Source organism: Oncorhynchus masou, chromosome 16 (assembly GCF_036934945.1).
Source record: "Oncorhynchus masou masou isolate Uvic2021 chromosome 16, UVic_Omas_1.1, whole genome shotgun sequence".
Classification (NCBI taxonomy): Eukaryota; Metazoa; Chordata; class Actinopteri; order Salmoniformes; family Salmonidae; genus Oncorhynchus; species Oncorhynchus masou.
This window is the reverse complement of record NC_088227.1, coordinates 26,895,407-26,910,213: the sequence shown is the minus strand read 5'-3', so window position 1 is coordinate 26,910,213 and position 14,807 is coordinate 26,895,407. Positions and strand designations below refer to the sequence as shown.

The following is a 14,807-nucleotide window of genomic DNA, read 5'->3' as shown; positions in this document are numbered from 1 at the left end:
TCCTACAGGACCAACACCCTAAGCACATCCAGGACAACACAAGAGTGGCTTCGGGACAAGTCTCTGAATGTCCTTGAGTGACCCAGCCAGAGCCCGGACTTGAACCCGATCTAACATCTTCGGAGAGACCTGAAAATAGCTGTGCAGCGACGCTCCCTATCCAACCTGACAGCTTGAGAGGATCTGCAGGGAAGAATGGGAGAAACTCCCCAAATACAGGTGTACTAAGCGTGTAGCTAAAAACCTGGTTTTGCTTTGTTATTATGGGGAATTTTGTGTAGATTGAAGAGAGAGAAAAAAACTATTTTGAATCAATTTTAGAATAAGGCTGTAACGTAACAAAATGTGGAAAAGGTTAAGGGGTCTGAATACTTTCTGAATGCACTGTACAGTATTACCTACAGTTGAATGATGTTCCAAGCTCTGTGCTTTCTGTTCACTGAGGAGGAGTGACTACTGTTTTAACATGACATAATTACTGTAGATGACTAACAAACCTCTGGTAGCTTGATCTAATTCCCTATAGTATTCCCTATAGTATTCTCTAGATAGTAACTGGCATTTTGATATGGGCTGCATTTATTGTTGATGGGTAGTGATTGGATAAGCATGCTGTGAAGCGTCAAGAATATAGTCATAACATAATTTAACTTTGTGAAATTATGCAGAGTATTCAGGACCCAGTTTCCCGATAGCGATGGAATTTAGGCTTACGAGTGTTTGAGTGACGCATCGTTCCTACAACCGCCGAAGATGTAACATGCGTTTCCCAAAGCTCCGCACAGAGAGAACATTTGTTAAGTGTGTAGTTGAGGCATGTGATCGAAAGACAAGCAGCGCTGATCTCGGATCAGCTTCCTCAATTAAAGTCTTGGCCTACCTTAACATTAGGAGAATAATTCCACAATACTGAGGACAGATCAGCTTCTAGAGCGATATTATCACATATGGCTGTAAATATTGAGTCAACTTATTCTAATGCTCATAGGCATTACCCTATAATTACCATATACAAATGTGCACATGCTACACCATGAAATATATTGAGACACGATTTCAGACTGGAGACTACAATGAGCAAAATACAACTTAATTGAATTAGCATGAAATTGATTTCAATATGACTGATCGAAATATATAGGCATGTAGTTGATACAGTTGCATAACAAAGACATTGGTGACTTTGTATTTGTGATCAACTTCGTTCCCTGTTACCTTTAGTCCTTAGGCAACTTCTTAATAGAACAGGTACAACGCCCCAGGGACCTTCTGCCTTGTAAATCTCTTTGAAACGTCAGGTGTCTTTTTTGGAAACTGATGTAACGGATGTGTACGGCCTGTGCACCTGTCAGTGGTGACTGAAACATGTGACAAGATGCAAAATGGTCAGTTTCACAGCAATACTCTTTTCACTCCAATACCTCCTTTCCTCTGGGTTCCTCCCATTCTTCTTTTTCTCCCCTCATCATCCCTCTCCTCTCACACTGTTCCTGACAATACAGGATGTTTGTGTGGGTCAGGGACGGTGTGTGATTTCAGTCACACAGGCAAGGCTAATGTTTTTATTTAGTCATTGCCCCAATATTACTCTTGCCTCACTGACTCTCAAGGTCATGTCAAACTTTTGGCCGGACGTGAGCTTTGGAGCTCACCTGTGCATGATGTCATAGGGTCCTTCACTAAATATGTCATGTTTCATGATGGAGACCACACACACACAGACACACACACACACCTCGCGCGCACACACACACACACACACACACACACACACACACACACACACACACACGCACATCTCACACACTGTTTTGCAAAGTGTTTCCCTTGAGCTGTAACCCCTTTCTCAGAACAACAGTTATTTAAAGTATATAACAGAGAAGGACAGGTGTAGCATTGACATCACTTTGTACATGCACAATCTATTGCATCTGTGGAGGATGTACAGAACAGAAAAACAATAGTGTTGAATTAAAGGAACACAAGCTCTAACACACACACACACACACACTAACCTGTCTCCCATGTACAATTAACACACACACACAAATGTAAAAAACACATTTTCTTCTCCTTGATGTTTGTAGCTGTGTGTATTCCTTCATTTTTTGACATTAACTCCTGATTTGTTTATTGAATATGATGAAAATTACCTCTAGAAATTACCAGGGAGAGAGATAGAAAGAAATAGCCTGTAATTGCTGCCAAACATCCTCGTTTTGCAGCTAATTACCCGCCTTGGCCCTTAAGTGTGTTAGTACGGGGCTGCGCAGCAGAGAGGGAGGTGTAGAAACCTAATCAATCACACCTCGCGTCACCACAGCATGGTATAACACATGACACGCAGACGGCCGAACGATGATCTCTGCAGCACCCATCTGCCACACCTACAAACTGTCTGGTTTTAATGATGTTTTCCCTCATGTATTCATCACAGGAGTCCCTGGGGCCTTTAATGTACATGTCGTTGTATTAGATGATTCATCTTCATTTTTCTCTCTTTATCCTCCTCTTCCATTTTATCTGGCTCCAAAATGACCGTGTGGTCAAAATGACCTTAAAGTGGCCTCCCGGGTGGCGCAGTGGTCTAGGGCACTGCATCGCAGTGCTAGCTGTGCAACCAGGGACTCTTGGTTCGAGCCCAGGCTCTGTTGCAGCCGGCCGCGACCAGGAGGTCCATGGGGCGACGCACAATTGGCCTAGCGTCGTCCAGGTTAGGGAGGGTTTGGCCGATATCCTTGTCTCATCGCGCACTAGCGACTCCTGTGGCAGGCCGGGCGCAGTGTGCGCTAACCAGGTCGCCAGGTGCACAGTGTTTCCTCCCACACATTGGTGCGGCTGGCTTCCGGGTTGGATGCGCCCGGGGTTAAGCTGTGTTAAGAAGCAGTGTGTCTTGGTTGGGTTGTGTTTCGGAGGACGTGGCCTTTGACCTTCGTCTCTCCTGAGCCCGTACGGGAGTTGTAGCGATGAGACAAGATAGTAACTACTAAACAATTGGATACCACGAAATTGGGGAGAACATTTAAAAAAAAAACTTTTTTTAAATTACCTTAAAGTCCTTGGTCTGATTTAAGGTCAAATCTGAGCCAAATGACCAACACTATAGAATAATTACTTCCCGTTACTATAGAACATTTACTTTCTGTTACTGTACAACATTTACTTCCCGTTACTATAGAACATTTACTCCCTGTTACTGTACAACATTTGCTTTCTGTTACTGTACAACATTTGCTTTCTGTTACTGTACAACATTTGCTTTCTGTTACTGTACAACATTTAATTTCTGTTACTGTACAACATTTACTCCCTGTTACTGTACAACATTTGCTTTCTGTTACTGTACAACATTTTCTCCCTGTTACTGTACAACATTTACTTTCTGTTCCTGTACAACATTTACTTCCCATTACTATAGAACATTTACTCCCTGTTACTGTACAACATTTGCTTTCTGTTACTGTACAACATTTGCTTTCTGTTACTGTACAACATTTGCTTTCTGTTACTGTACAACATTTACTTTCTGTTACTGTACAACATTTACTCCCTGTTACTGTACAACATTTACTTTCTGTTACTGTATAACTTTTACATTCTGTTACTGTACAACATTTACTTCCTGTACAACATTTACTTTCTGTTACTGTACAACATTTACTTCCTGTACAACATTTACTTTCTGTTACTGTACAACATTTACTTCCTGTTACTGTACAACATTTACTTCCTGTTACTGTACAACATTTACTTTTGTCACAGGCGTAGACTAACGTGAAATGCTTACTTCTGGGTTTTTAACAATGCAGAGTTAAAGAAAGAAAAAGTGACATGAGGAATAAATACGTAGTGAATAACAATGACGAGTACAAATAACATGACTACATACAGGGAGTACCAGTACTGAGTCGATGTGCAGGGGTACGAGGTAATAACATGACTACATACAGGGAGTACCAGTACTGAGTCGATGTGCAGGGGTACGAGGTAATAACATGACTATATACAGGGAGTACCAGGTAATAACATGACTATATACAGGGAGTACCAGTACTGAGTCGATGTGCAGGGGTACGAGGTAATAACATGACTATATACAGGGAGTAGCAGGTAATAACATGACTATATACAGGGAGTACCAGTACTGAGTCGATGTGCAGGGGTACGAGGTAATAACATGACTACATACAGGGAGTACCAGTACTGAGTCGATGTGCAGGGGTACGAGGTAATAACATGACTATATACAGGGAGTACCAGTACTGAGTCGATGTGCAGGGGTACGAGGTAATAACATGACTATATACAGGGAGTACCAGGTAATAACATGACTATATACAGGGAGTACCAGTACTGAGTCGATGTGCAGGGGTACGAGGTAATAACATGACTATATACAGGGAGTACCTGGTAATAACATGACTATATACAGGGAGTAGCAGGTAATAACATGACTACATACAGGGAGTACCAGTACTGAGTCGATGTGCAGGGGTACGAGGTAATAACATGACTATATACAGGGAGTACCAGTACTGAGTCGATGTGCAGGGGTACGAGGTAATAACATGGCTATATACAGGGAGTACCAGAACTGAGCCGATATACAGGGGTATGAGGTAAATGTACACATAGGTAGGGTTATAGTTACTAGGCAACAATATAGATAATAGACAGTAGCAGCAGCATGTAGCCATTTGACGAGCTCTTGTTTAGCAGTCTTATGGCTTGGGGGTAGAAGCTGTTCAGTCTTATGGCTTGGAGGTAGAAGCTGTTCTGGGTCCTGTTGGTTCCAGACTTGGTTCATCTGTACCTCTTGCCGTGCGGTAGCAGAGAGAACAGTCTATGACTTGGGTGGCTGCAGTCGTAGACATTTTTTGGGGCCTTCCTCTGACACCGCCAGGTATAGAGGTCCTGGATGGCAGGGAGCTCAGCCTCAGTGATCTACTGGGCCGTACTGACCACCCTCTATAGCACCTTGCGGTCGGATGCCAAGCAGTTGCCGTACTAAGCGGGGATGCAGCCAGTGAAGATGCTCTCAACGGTGTAGCCGTAGAACTTCTTAAGGATCTGAGGGCCCATGCCATATCTTTTCAGCCTCCTGGGGAGGAAGAGGCTCTGTCGTGCCCTCTTCACAACTGTGTGGGTGTGTGTGGACTGTGTTAACTCCTTAGTGATGTGGACACAAAGGATACATTTACTTCCTGTTACTTCCACCTCGGTCTTGTACATATTGTGCTTAATATATCGTCGTCTCTGTGACTCTCTCTCTGTCTCAGATGCAGACCGGCAGGATGCCATCAACCTGTTTCTGCAGGTGTACCAGCCGTCAGAGTCTAAACCTCACCTCTGGGAGCTGCCCACTGACTTCTACCTGCACCAGAGGAACTCTATGGCGTTGACCCACGACAGGCGCAGGTACACACACCACGGCAGATGCGTACTCACACGCTAATATGCCTGGTGGGAGATCACTTAGACAAGACCAGCTGCATCTGTGTTTCTTTTACAGCAGAGGGCTTACCTGCAGAACAGGTGTGTGTGCGTGCGTGTGCTCGTGCTCAAGCTTGTCTGAGTGTGTGTGTTGCCTGAGAGCGCATGTGAAGGCATATATCTACCTCTGTGGAGAAAGAAAGCTCTGTCCCCACCACCACCACTGTATGTGAGTCTCTGACCAGAGAAGGGAACACTTTACATTTGCTGTGTTAAGAGTCTTAAGAGGGTTTATTCAAAGCAAGGAGAGGGCAACTCTCTGTCAGTACTGTAAGTTATGGCTCCCTTCCCTTTCTATCACCTCTGCTGTGTGTTAGCAGGAGACAGGTGATCAACTCCCCCGTCATCATCTCTGGGGCTTAGAGTGCACCTTGGTTCCCACTTACCCTGCTTCCTACCCCACTCTCCATCCCACCGTCTCACTCACCCTCGTCTTCTGAATCTCTCTCTCTTTTTTTTGTCTTTTTCCTTTTCTCTTGGTTCTTACCCATATTTGACCCCACTCCTTTGCCTTTCTTTAAAATGTTTTATAATTAAGTGTCTCTTCTCCATCTCCTCTTGGTCCCTCTCTCTCGGACACACTCGCTCTCTGTCTTATTCTTTCTTTTTTATTTCATGCCCTCTCCACCCCCTCGCTCCCTCTAGCCCTGCACAGTCATGAATTTTAAGCCGAGCCCTAACCATGCCCACGATGTTCAGGCCCTACCCTACCCAGGCCTGATTGCTTCTGACAAATTTAAGGCCCTGCCCAAAACCCAAAATCAGAACTAACTTCCCCCTTAGTAAATCCATTAGCTGCTCCTCTCTGTCTGTCACTGGCTCCATGAAAAAACAGTCCTACCCGTCCCTAACCCCACGTATAATATCGGGGCTCGTCTGGCTCGGGTAGGGTAGCAGACCTCTACTACTGCTGTCTCATTCTTTATTTTTACTTTTACTCACCCCCTCTCACTGTCTTCCATTCTCTCACTCCCTCTTTCCCTTTCTCTTCTCGTATGTTCTGACCCAGATCTGTCTGCCTACCTGCCTGACTGTGTTCAGTCAATTCTTTGTGGCTGTGCTGCTGTCATAATGACAGACCCAGATTGCTGTGGTCACTCCACCATTCAGTTACAAAGACCAGGATGACTATGTTATTATCATAAGAAACCAAATCCGCAGTCAGTCGTTTTCCTCTCAACCAGCCACACAACTCCCTATAATTGCTGTATTTATTTACACCAACTGGACTTCGTTGAATTAAAGGGATGCTGTATTAGTTGTTAGGCTGTCGTCAAGCTGAATCCTAGTTTCATATCTGGGTTATGGACGTAAGGTATTCATTGGTGTTCTGGCAGTGAAGATAGAGAATGCAAACCTTACGGAGACTTGCATTTATCATAATGTTGAACGCTCTTAGCTAATCCTTGTTGTGTGTTTCCCTCTAGCTATACGTACTGGTGGTCTGAGGGGATCTTATCCTACCTGCCTCTGCCCTATGATGAAGGTATCTATTCAATCATATGACACATCTGGGTTGGAAAGTAAAGTTTGTCTCAAAGTCAAAATCATGACTGACGTAAATGAAAAGAATATGCTTTTCTCTAATTTCACGGTGTGTGTGATTGTGTGTACACTATGAGCATGTGGCGTATGTTCAATATGTTAGTGTGACGTGTCCTAATCAGGAGGTGTGTGTGTGTACACTATGAGCATGAGGCGTATGTTCAATATGTTAGTGTGACGTTTCCTAATCAGGGTGGGTGTGTATGTGTGTGCTTCCAGTTCCCTGTGAGGAGAATATGAAGAAGGTAGGGGTGAGGAGAGTGAACCGTTACGACGAGAGCATCGATACCTACACAGAGTTTTTCAAGCCCTACGAACTCACCTCCTTTGACGACACCTTCTGCATAGCTATGACCAACTCTGCACGGTACGTACCCTAACCTGCTTACAGTCACATCAATATCTACTGGGTCATGGCAGGCTAACCATGTTGCTTTTTAGTTTCATACAATGACATGTCTGAATACTGGCCTGAGCAAAAATATTATAATTGTAAATTGACAATGAAGGTATTATATACAGGGCCTTCAGAAAGTATATTTACGCCTTGAGTTATTCCACATTTTGTTGTTACAGCCTGAATTCAAAATGGATTCAATTGTTTTTTTGTTCACCCATCTTCATACAATACCTCATAATGACAAAGTAATTATGTTTCAAACATGATGCATGTTTTGTAATATTTCTATTCTGTACAGGCTTCCTTCTTTTCACTCTGTCAAGTATGTTAGTATTGTAGAGTAACTACAGTGTTGTTGATCATCCATCCTCAGTTTTCTCCTATCACAGTCATTAAACTCTGTAACTGTTTTAAAGTCACCATTGGCTTCATAGTGAAAACCCTGAGCGGTTTCCTTCCTCTCCGGAAACTGAGTTGATACACCATCCAAAGTGTAATTAAAACTTCACCATGCTCAAAGGGACATTCAATGTCTGTTTATTTTTATTTTTTACCCAACTACCAATAGGTGCCGTTTGCAAGGCATTGGAAAACCTCCCCGGTCTTTGTTGGTTGAATATGTGCTTGAAATTCACTGCTCGACTGAGGGACCTTACAGATAATTGTATCTGTGGGGTATAGAGATGAGGTAGTCATTCAAAAATCATGTTAAACACTATTATTGCACACAGAGTGAGTCCATGCAACTTACTGTATGTGACTTGTTAAGCAAAGTTTTACTCCTGAACTTATTTAGGTTTGCCATAACAAAGGGGTTGAATACTTACTGACTCAAAACATTTCAGCTTTTCATGTTTTATTCATTTGTAAAGATTTCAAAAAACATAATTCCACTTTTACATTATGGGGTGTTGTGTCTAGGCCAGTGACCAAAAATCGCAATTTAATCTATTTTAAATTCAGGCTGTAACAACAAAACGTTGAAAAAGTCAAGGGGTCTTAATCATTTCTGAAGGCAATGTCGACTGACCATGTGAATCCTGGTGAAGACTATGATCCCTTGTTAAATCCAATTCCATCAGTGTAGATGAAGGGGAAGAGACAGGTTAAGGAAGGATGTTTAACCCTTGAGGTAATTGAAATATGTATTGTGTATGTGTGCCATTCAGAGGATGAATTGGCAAGACAAAGAATGCAAGTGCCTTTGAACAGGGTTTGATAGTAGGTGCCAGGCGCATCAAGACTGCAACATTGCTGGATTTTGTTCCTAATGTTTGGTGTACTCACCTGTTGCAGAGAGACAAAAGAGATTTGGATCTGGGTGCAGACATGAGGTTAACTATGATGTGTTTTTCCTGTGATGAATATGTTCTCTCTGTGTGTGAAGAGAGTTGATGCCCAAGACGGTAGGAGTGGACCCCAGCCCCTTCACTGTGCGCAAGCCAGAGGAAACTGGGAAATCTGCTGTGATTGGGTGAGTGTACTCTACTCGCGTGTGTCCTGACTTTACATTAATTCATCTGATGACTGTTATTTATCTTATCACCTAACTATGTTTAATTGATTCAATAATTGACCTGATTAAATTAATAATGTATCAATCAACTCATTAGGATTTGGGGCACCATGAGAGCGGTTCTTTAAAGAGTTACCATCTCCCTATTTAAAGGTCTTTGCCTATCGCATCTATAAACAATCAATTTATTAATCATAACCTCATATCATATCATCATTCTGAACAGTTGTAACCTCCTTGTATCTGCAATAACCCAAGCCTTATTCATGATTCAGTACTACACAAATTGGTTTAATGATTTATTTACCAGCTAACTAAATGGTAACACAAGTTAAACATACACACTTAATACATTAGAAACAGGTGTCAAGCAGGCTGACACAATATGGCGGCTTGCTACAAAAGACATAAAGCGAGAGAGATGGACAGAGACATACACTACCTTTTCAAAAGTTTGGGGCCACTTAAAATTGTCCTTGTTTTTGAAAGAAAAGCCCAAAAAAATTGTCCATTTATAATAACATCAAATTGATCAGAATTACAGTGTGGACATTGTTAATGTTGTACATGATTATTGTAGCTTTGTAGCTGGAAACGGCTGATTTAAAAAATAAAATAAAAAACATAATTGCAAAAGGGTTTGGATTAGCTAACACAACGTGCCATTGGAACACAGGAGTGATGGTTGCCGATAATGGGCCTCTCTACGCCTATGTAGATAATCTATTTTTTTTAAATTGACAAAAAATGGGTAAACAAAAACAAGGAAAATTCGAGGTGACCCCAAACCTTTGAACGGTAGTGAAATATTTTGGTACATTTAGAAACTACTCTCACTGTAATCATATACTTTGCACACGGACCGCCACCCGTTTGGAGTAATAAATCATGACGTGTGTGCTCGTGGGTGCGCTTCTCGTTGTTCGCTCGCGTGTATGTGTGTGTGTGTGTGTGTGTGTTCCGCACAGGCGTTGTTTATGTGTGTTGTATATTTCTGTCTCAACACATGTATATGGAAGCCGTGGGCCAAAAACAAGACACTCATCTTCCATTAGCTGACTCATGTGAGCACACACACATACACACACACACACACGACCTCTTTACCTTCTTGAAAACCTTCAATAACACAGAGTTGTTGAGCAACTACATGTGTTAGTATGATATTGAACTCCTATAAAGGGCATGTATTACTCCTGTTCCTTTAACCAGCCAATGGCTGTTTATGGATTTATTTATCAAAGCACAACCTTTTAATGAATGATTGAGTGTCCGGTATCATTCTCTACTGGAGTGTTATGTAGGCGTCTAGATTGGGGTTGTCCATCCGTTGTAGAGAGAGGACAAAGCTTTGATTACACTCTCTCTCTCCTTCTCTCCACCCCCTACTCCCCTCGGTCCTCCACCTTACCTCTCTCTCTCCCTCTGCCCTCCCCCTACTCCCCTCTATCCTGCTGCCTAACATCTCTCCCTATCTCTTCTCCCCTAACCTCTCTCTCTCCTTCTCTCTACCCCCCTACTCCCCTCGGTCCTTCCCCCTATCCTCTCTCTTTCCCTCTTCCCTCTACCTACTCCCCTCTGTCCTGCTGCCTAACATCTCTCCCTCTCTCTTCCCCCCTAACCTCTCTCTCCTTCTCCCCACCCCCCTGCTCCCCTCGGTCCTCCCCCCTAACCTCTCTCTCCTCCCCCTAACCTCTCTCTCCTCCCCCAAACCTCTCTCTCTCCCTCTGCCCTCTCTCCACTCCCCTCTGTCCTGCTGCCTAACCTCTCTCCTCCCCCCTAACTTCTCGCTCTCACTCTGCCCTCCCCCTACTCTCAATTCCCCCTAGTCCCCTCTGTCCTGCTGCCTAATCTCTCTCTATCTCTCTCTCTCTCTCCTCCCCTGTGTCCTCCTGCCTAACTTCTCTCTCTCTTTCAATTCAATTGACTTTATTGATATGGCAAGTTCATTAGTTCTTACATTGTCAGAGTATACATATCGAAAAAATAAATAAATAAATGGTGGGACCAACAGCAATAATAATAGTAGTAGTGGACATGGGATTACCATTAACAACAACTACAACAACAATATTAATGAAAGCAACAATACATTAAAGCAATGGTAGTAGAACAGTGTCAACCTGACTGAGAAGACACATGACCTGGTAGTAGACCAGTCTCAACCTGACTGGGAAGACACATGACCTGGTAGTAGACCAGTCTCAACCTGACTGGGAAGACACATGACCTGGTAGTAGACCAGTGTCAACCTGACTGAGAAGACACATGACCTGGTAGTAGACCAGTGTCAACCTGACTGAGAAGACACATGACCTGGTAGTAGACCAGTCTCAACCTGACTGAGAAGACACATGACCTGGTAGTGGACCAGTCTCAACCTGACTGAGAAGACACATGACCTGGTAGTAGACCAGTGTCTACCTGACTGAGAAGACACATGACCTGGTAGTGGACCAGTGTCAACCTGACTGAGAAGACACATGACCTGGTAGTGGACCAGTGTCAACATAACTGAGAAGACACATGACGTGGTAGTAGACCAGTCTCAACCTGACTGAGAAGACACATGACCTGGTAGTGGACCAGTGTCAACATGACTGAGAAGACACATGACGTGGTAGTGGACCAGTGTCAACATGACTGAGAAGACACATGACGTGGTAGTGGACCAGTGTCAACATGACTGAGAAGACACATGACGTGGTAGTGGACCAGTGTCAACATGACTGAGAAGACACATGACGTGGTAGTAGACCAGTGTCAACATGACTGAGAAGACACATGACTGGTAGTGGACCAGTGTCAACATGACTGAGAAGACACATGACGTGGTAGTGGACCAGTCTCAACCTGACTGAGAAGACACATGACCTGGTAGTAGACCAGTGTCAACATGACTGAGAAGACACATGACCTGGTAGTAGACCAGTGTCAACATGACTGAGAAGACACATGACGTGGTAGTAGACCAGTGTCAACCTGACTGAGAAGACACATGACCTGGTATGAAAGACAAAACAAAACGGGAAATATTATTGACATTACTTTGCACTTTTCACTGGCTGTCCCTCAGGTTGTGGCAGGAGGACACATATTTGGCTGCCAAAACTGCACATTTTGGCTTTTATACCTAATAAATATTTGATTTTTTTTCTTCATGTTTTATAGTTTCAAATTCTTTGTATTGAATTATAATTTTGGGAAAGAAATATTCTCTTAGGTCTGAGTATTTGTCACAGTGTAATAGGAAATGCAGCTCTGTCTGTACCTCTCCCCTGGAGCAGAGTGAGCACAGCCTGTCCTCTCTGGGCAGCCAGGTTTGTCTGTGACGACCGGTCTCTATAGCCCGACTGTGCTCACTGAGTCTGTACCTAGTCAATGTTTTCCTCAGTTTTCTATCAGTCACAGTGGTCAGATAGTCTGCCACCATGTACTGTCTGTTTAGAGCCAAAGAGCATTGAAGATAATTTGATTTTTTGTTGTGTCTTTCAAATAGGTGATATATTTTTCTTTTTGTTTTGTGATGATTTGGTTGGGCCAGATTTTCTGAGTGCTGTCCAGAGGCTCTATGGGGTTGGTTTGGGTTGGTGAACTGAGCCTCAGAACCAGCTGGCTGAGGGGACTCTTCTCTTGTTTCATCTCTTGACATTGTAGAGCTGTGTGATGGAATGTTTTGGGGTCACTTGTTTTTAGATGGTTGTAAAATTTGATGGCTCTTTTTTCTATTCGAATGAGGAGGGGTATTGGCCCAATTCTGCTCTACTTGCGTTATTTGGAGTTTTTCTTTGCACTTGCAATACAGTCTTGCCAAACTCTGCATGCAGTATTTCGATTGGATGTTTGTCCCATTTGGTAAATTCACTATTAGAGAGTGGACCCCACACTTCACTGCCATATAGAGCAATTGGTTCTATAACTGATTAAACATTTTTGAGCCAGATTCTAATTGGAATTTCGATTTTGATGTTCCTTTTGATGTCGTAGAAAGCTCTTCTTGCTTTGTCTCTCAGCTCATTCACAGCCATGTGAAAGCTACCTGTGTTGCTAAATATTTAGTCCTAGTAGATATGTGTCGTTTTTGGTGTGTTCTAATAGAACTGTGTCTAAATAGAATTTATATTTGTCATCCTTATTTCCGGACCTTTTTTGGAATATCATTATATTTGGGTTTTTTAGGTTAACGGTCAGAGCCCAGGTCTGACAGAACCTGTGCAGATGATCTAGGTGCTGCTGTAACCCCTCTTTAGTGGGAGACAGCAGCACCAGGTCATTTGCTTACAGCAGACACTTGATTTCAGTGTTGTGTAGGGTGATACCAGGTGCTGCCGATTCTTCTAATGTTTTTGCCAATTCATTAATGTAGATGTTAAATAGTGTTTGACTTATTGGGCAGCCCTGCTTCACTCCCCGTCCCTGAGAGAAGAAGTCTGTTTGCTTGTTGCCAATTTTAACCGCACATTTGTTTTTAGTGTACATTGATTTAATAAAATCATGTTTTCCCTCCAATACCACTTTCTATTAGTTTATTAAAAGAATTGAATCAAATGCTTTCCTGAAATCTACAAAACATGAGTAGATTTTGCCTTTGTTTTGGTTTACTTGTTTATCAATTAGAGTGTGGAGGGTGTAATGTGGTCTGTTGCACGATAATTTTTTAGAAATCCAATCTGGCTTCTGCTCAGGACGTTGTGTTTGTCAAGGAAATGATGTAGTCTGCTATTTATAATACTGCAGAGAATTCTCCCCAAGTTGCTGTTAACACAAATTTGTCTCCATTTTTATAGATTGGTGTGATCAATCCCTGGTTCCAAATATCGGGATAAATACCTGCAGTGAGGATAATGTTGAAGAGTTTGAGTATAGCCAATTTGAATTTGTGGTCTGTATATTTGATCATTTCATTTAAAATAGCATCAGCACAACAGGCCTTTTTGGGTTGGAGAGTGCATCGTTTCTCCAGTAATTCTTCTTCTGTATTGGGGTTTCCACAGGACTCTGATAGTCTTTGACTGCTGATTCAAGGATTTGTCATTTTTCCTGTATATCTTTTTGTTCTGGGCTCTTTGTTATATTGCTGTAGAGGTTTGCAAAGTGATTTCTCCCCATATCCCCATTTTGGATAGCCAATTCCTCTTGATGAGGTTTAATTTATTCCAATTCTCCCAGAAGTGGTTTGATTCTATGGATTCCTCAATTCCATCCAGCTGATTTCTAATGTGCTGTTCCTTTTTTGTTCTTAGGGTGTGTTTGTATTGCTTCAGTGTTTCCCTATATTGAAGGTGTATATTTTTGTTGTCTGGTTCTGTGTTTTTGATTAGATATATTTCTCAATGACCTTCTTAGATTTTTGCAATCATTATCAAACCATTTTTCATTATCTGTTATTTCTGGTTTGCTCTTATGCTTCTTTAGATTAGCCAAGGAGGTTCATTTGTCAAATATAAAGTTTATGTTCCAAACGGCCAAATTTACACCTTGATTGCTGTAGGAGAATGTTAAGGATAAAAAGTTGTCCAGGAGAGATGGTATTTTTTGGCTACTAATTGCTTTTTGGTAGATGTTTGTACTGTTTGCACTCCATCTATAGGCCTGTTTTGTACCATGTCATTTATTGGGCCGTGATGCTTCATGGTTGGGTTCTGCTCTTCTCAGATACACTGTGATTTTACTGTGGTCTGAGAGAGGTGTTAGTGGCCTGACTGTGAAGGATCTGAGAGAGGTGTTATAGTGGGCTGACTGTGAAGGCTCTGAGAGAGGTGTTAGTGGGCTGACTGTGAAGGCTCTGAGAGAGGTGTTAGTGGGCTGACTGTGAAGGCTCTGAGAGAGGTGTTAGTGGGCTGACTGTGAAGG

At 42.6% G+C, this 14,807-nt stretch overlaps 1 protein-coding gene across 2 annotated transcripts in view; it reads left to right on the top strand.

Moving 5' to 3' along the window:
- Positions 1-14,807, top strand: part of fig4a (FIG4 phosphoinositide 5-phosphatase a) — a 98,602-nt gene that overhangs the window by 58,665 nt on the left and 25,130 nt on the right. For both annotated transcript variants that reach the window (XM_064991348.1, XM_064991347.1), the window contains 4 exons: positions 5,280-5,418; positions 6,921-6,979; positions 7,258-7,405; positions 8,826-8,912. In XM_064991348.1, coding sequence (XP_064847420.1) covers positions 5,280-5,418; positions 6,921-6,979; positions 7,258-7,405; positions 8,826-8,912 — 433 coding nt within the window. The remainder of the gene's footprint in view (positions 1-5,279; positions 5,419-6,920; positions 6,980-7,257; positions 7,406-8,825; positions 8,913-14,807) is intronic.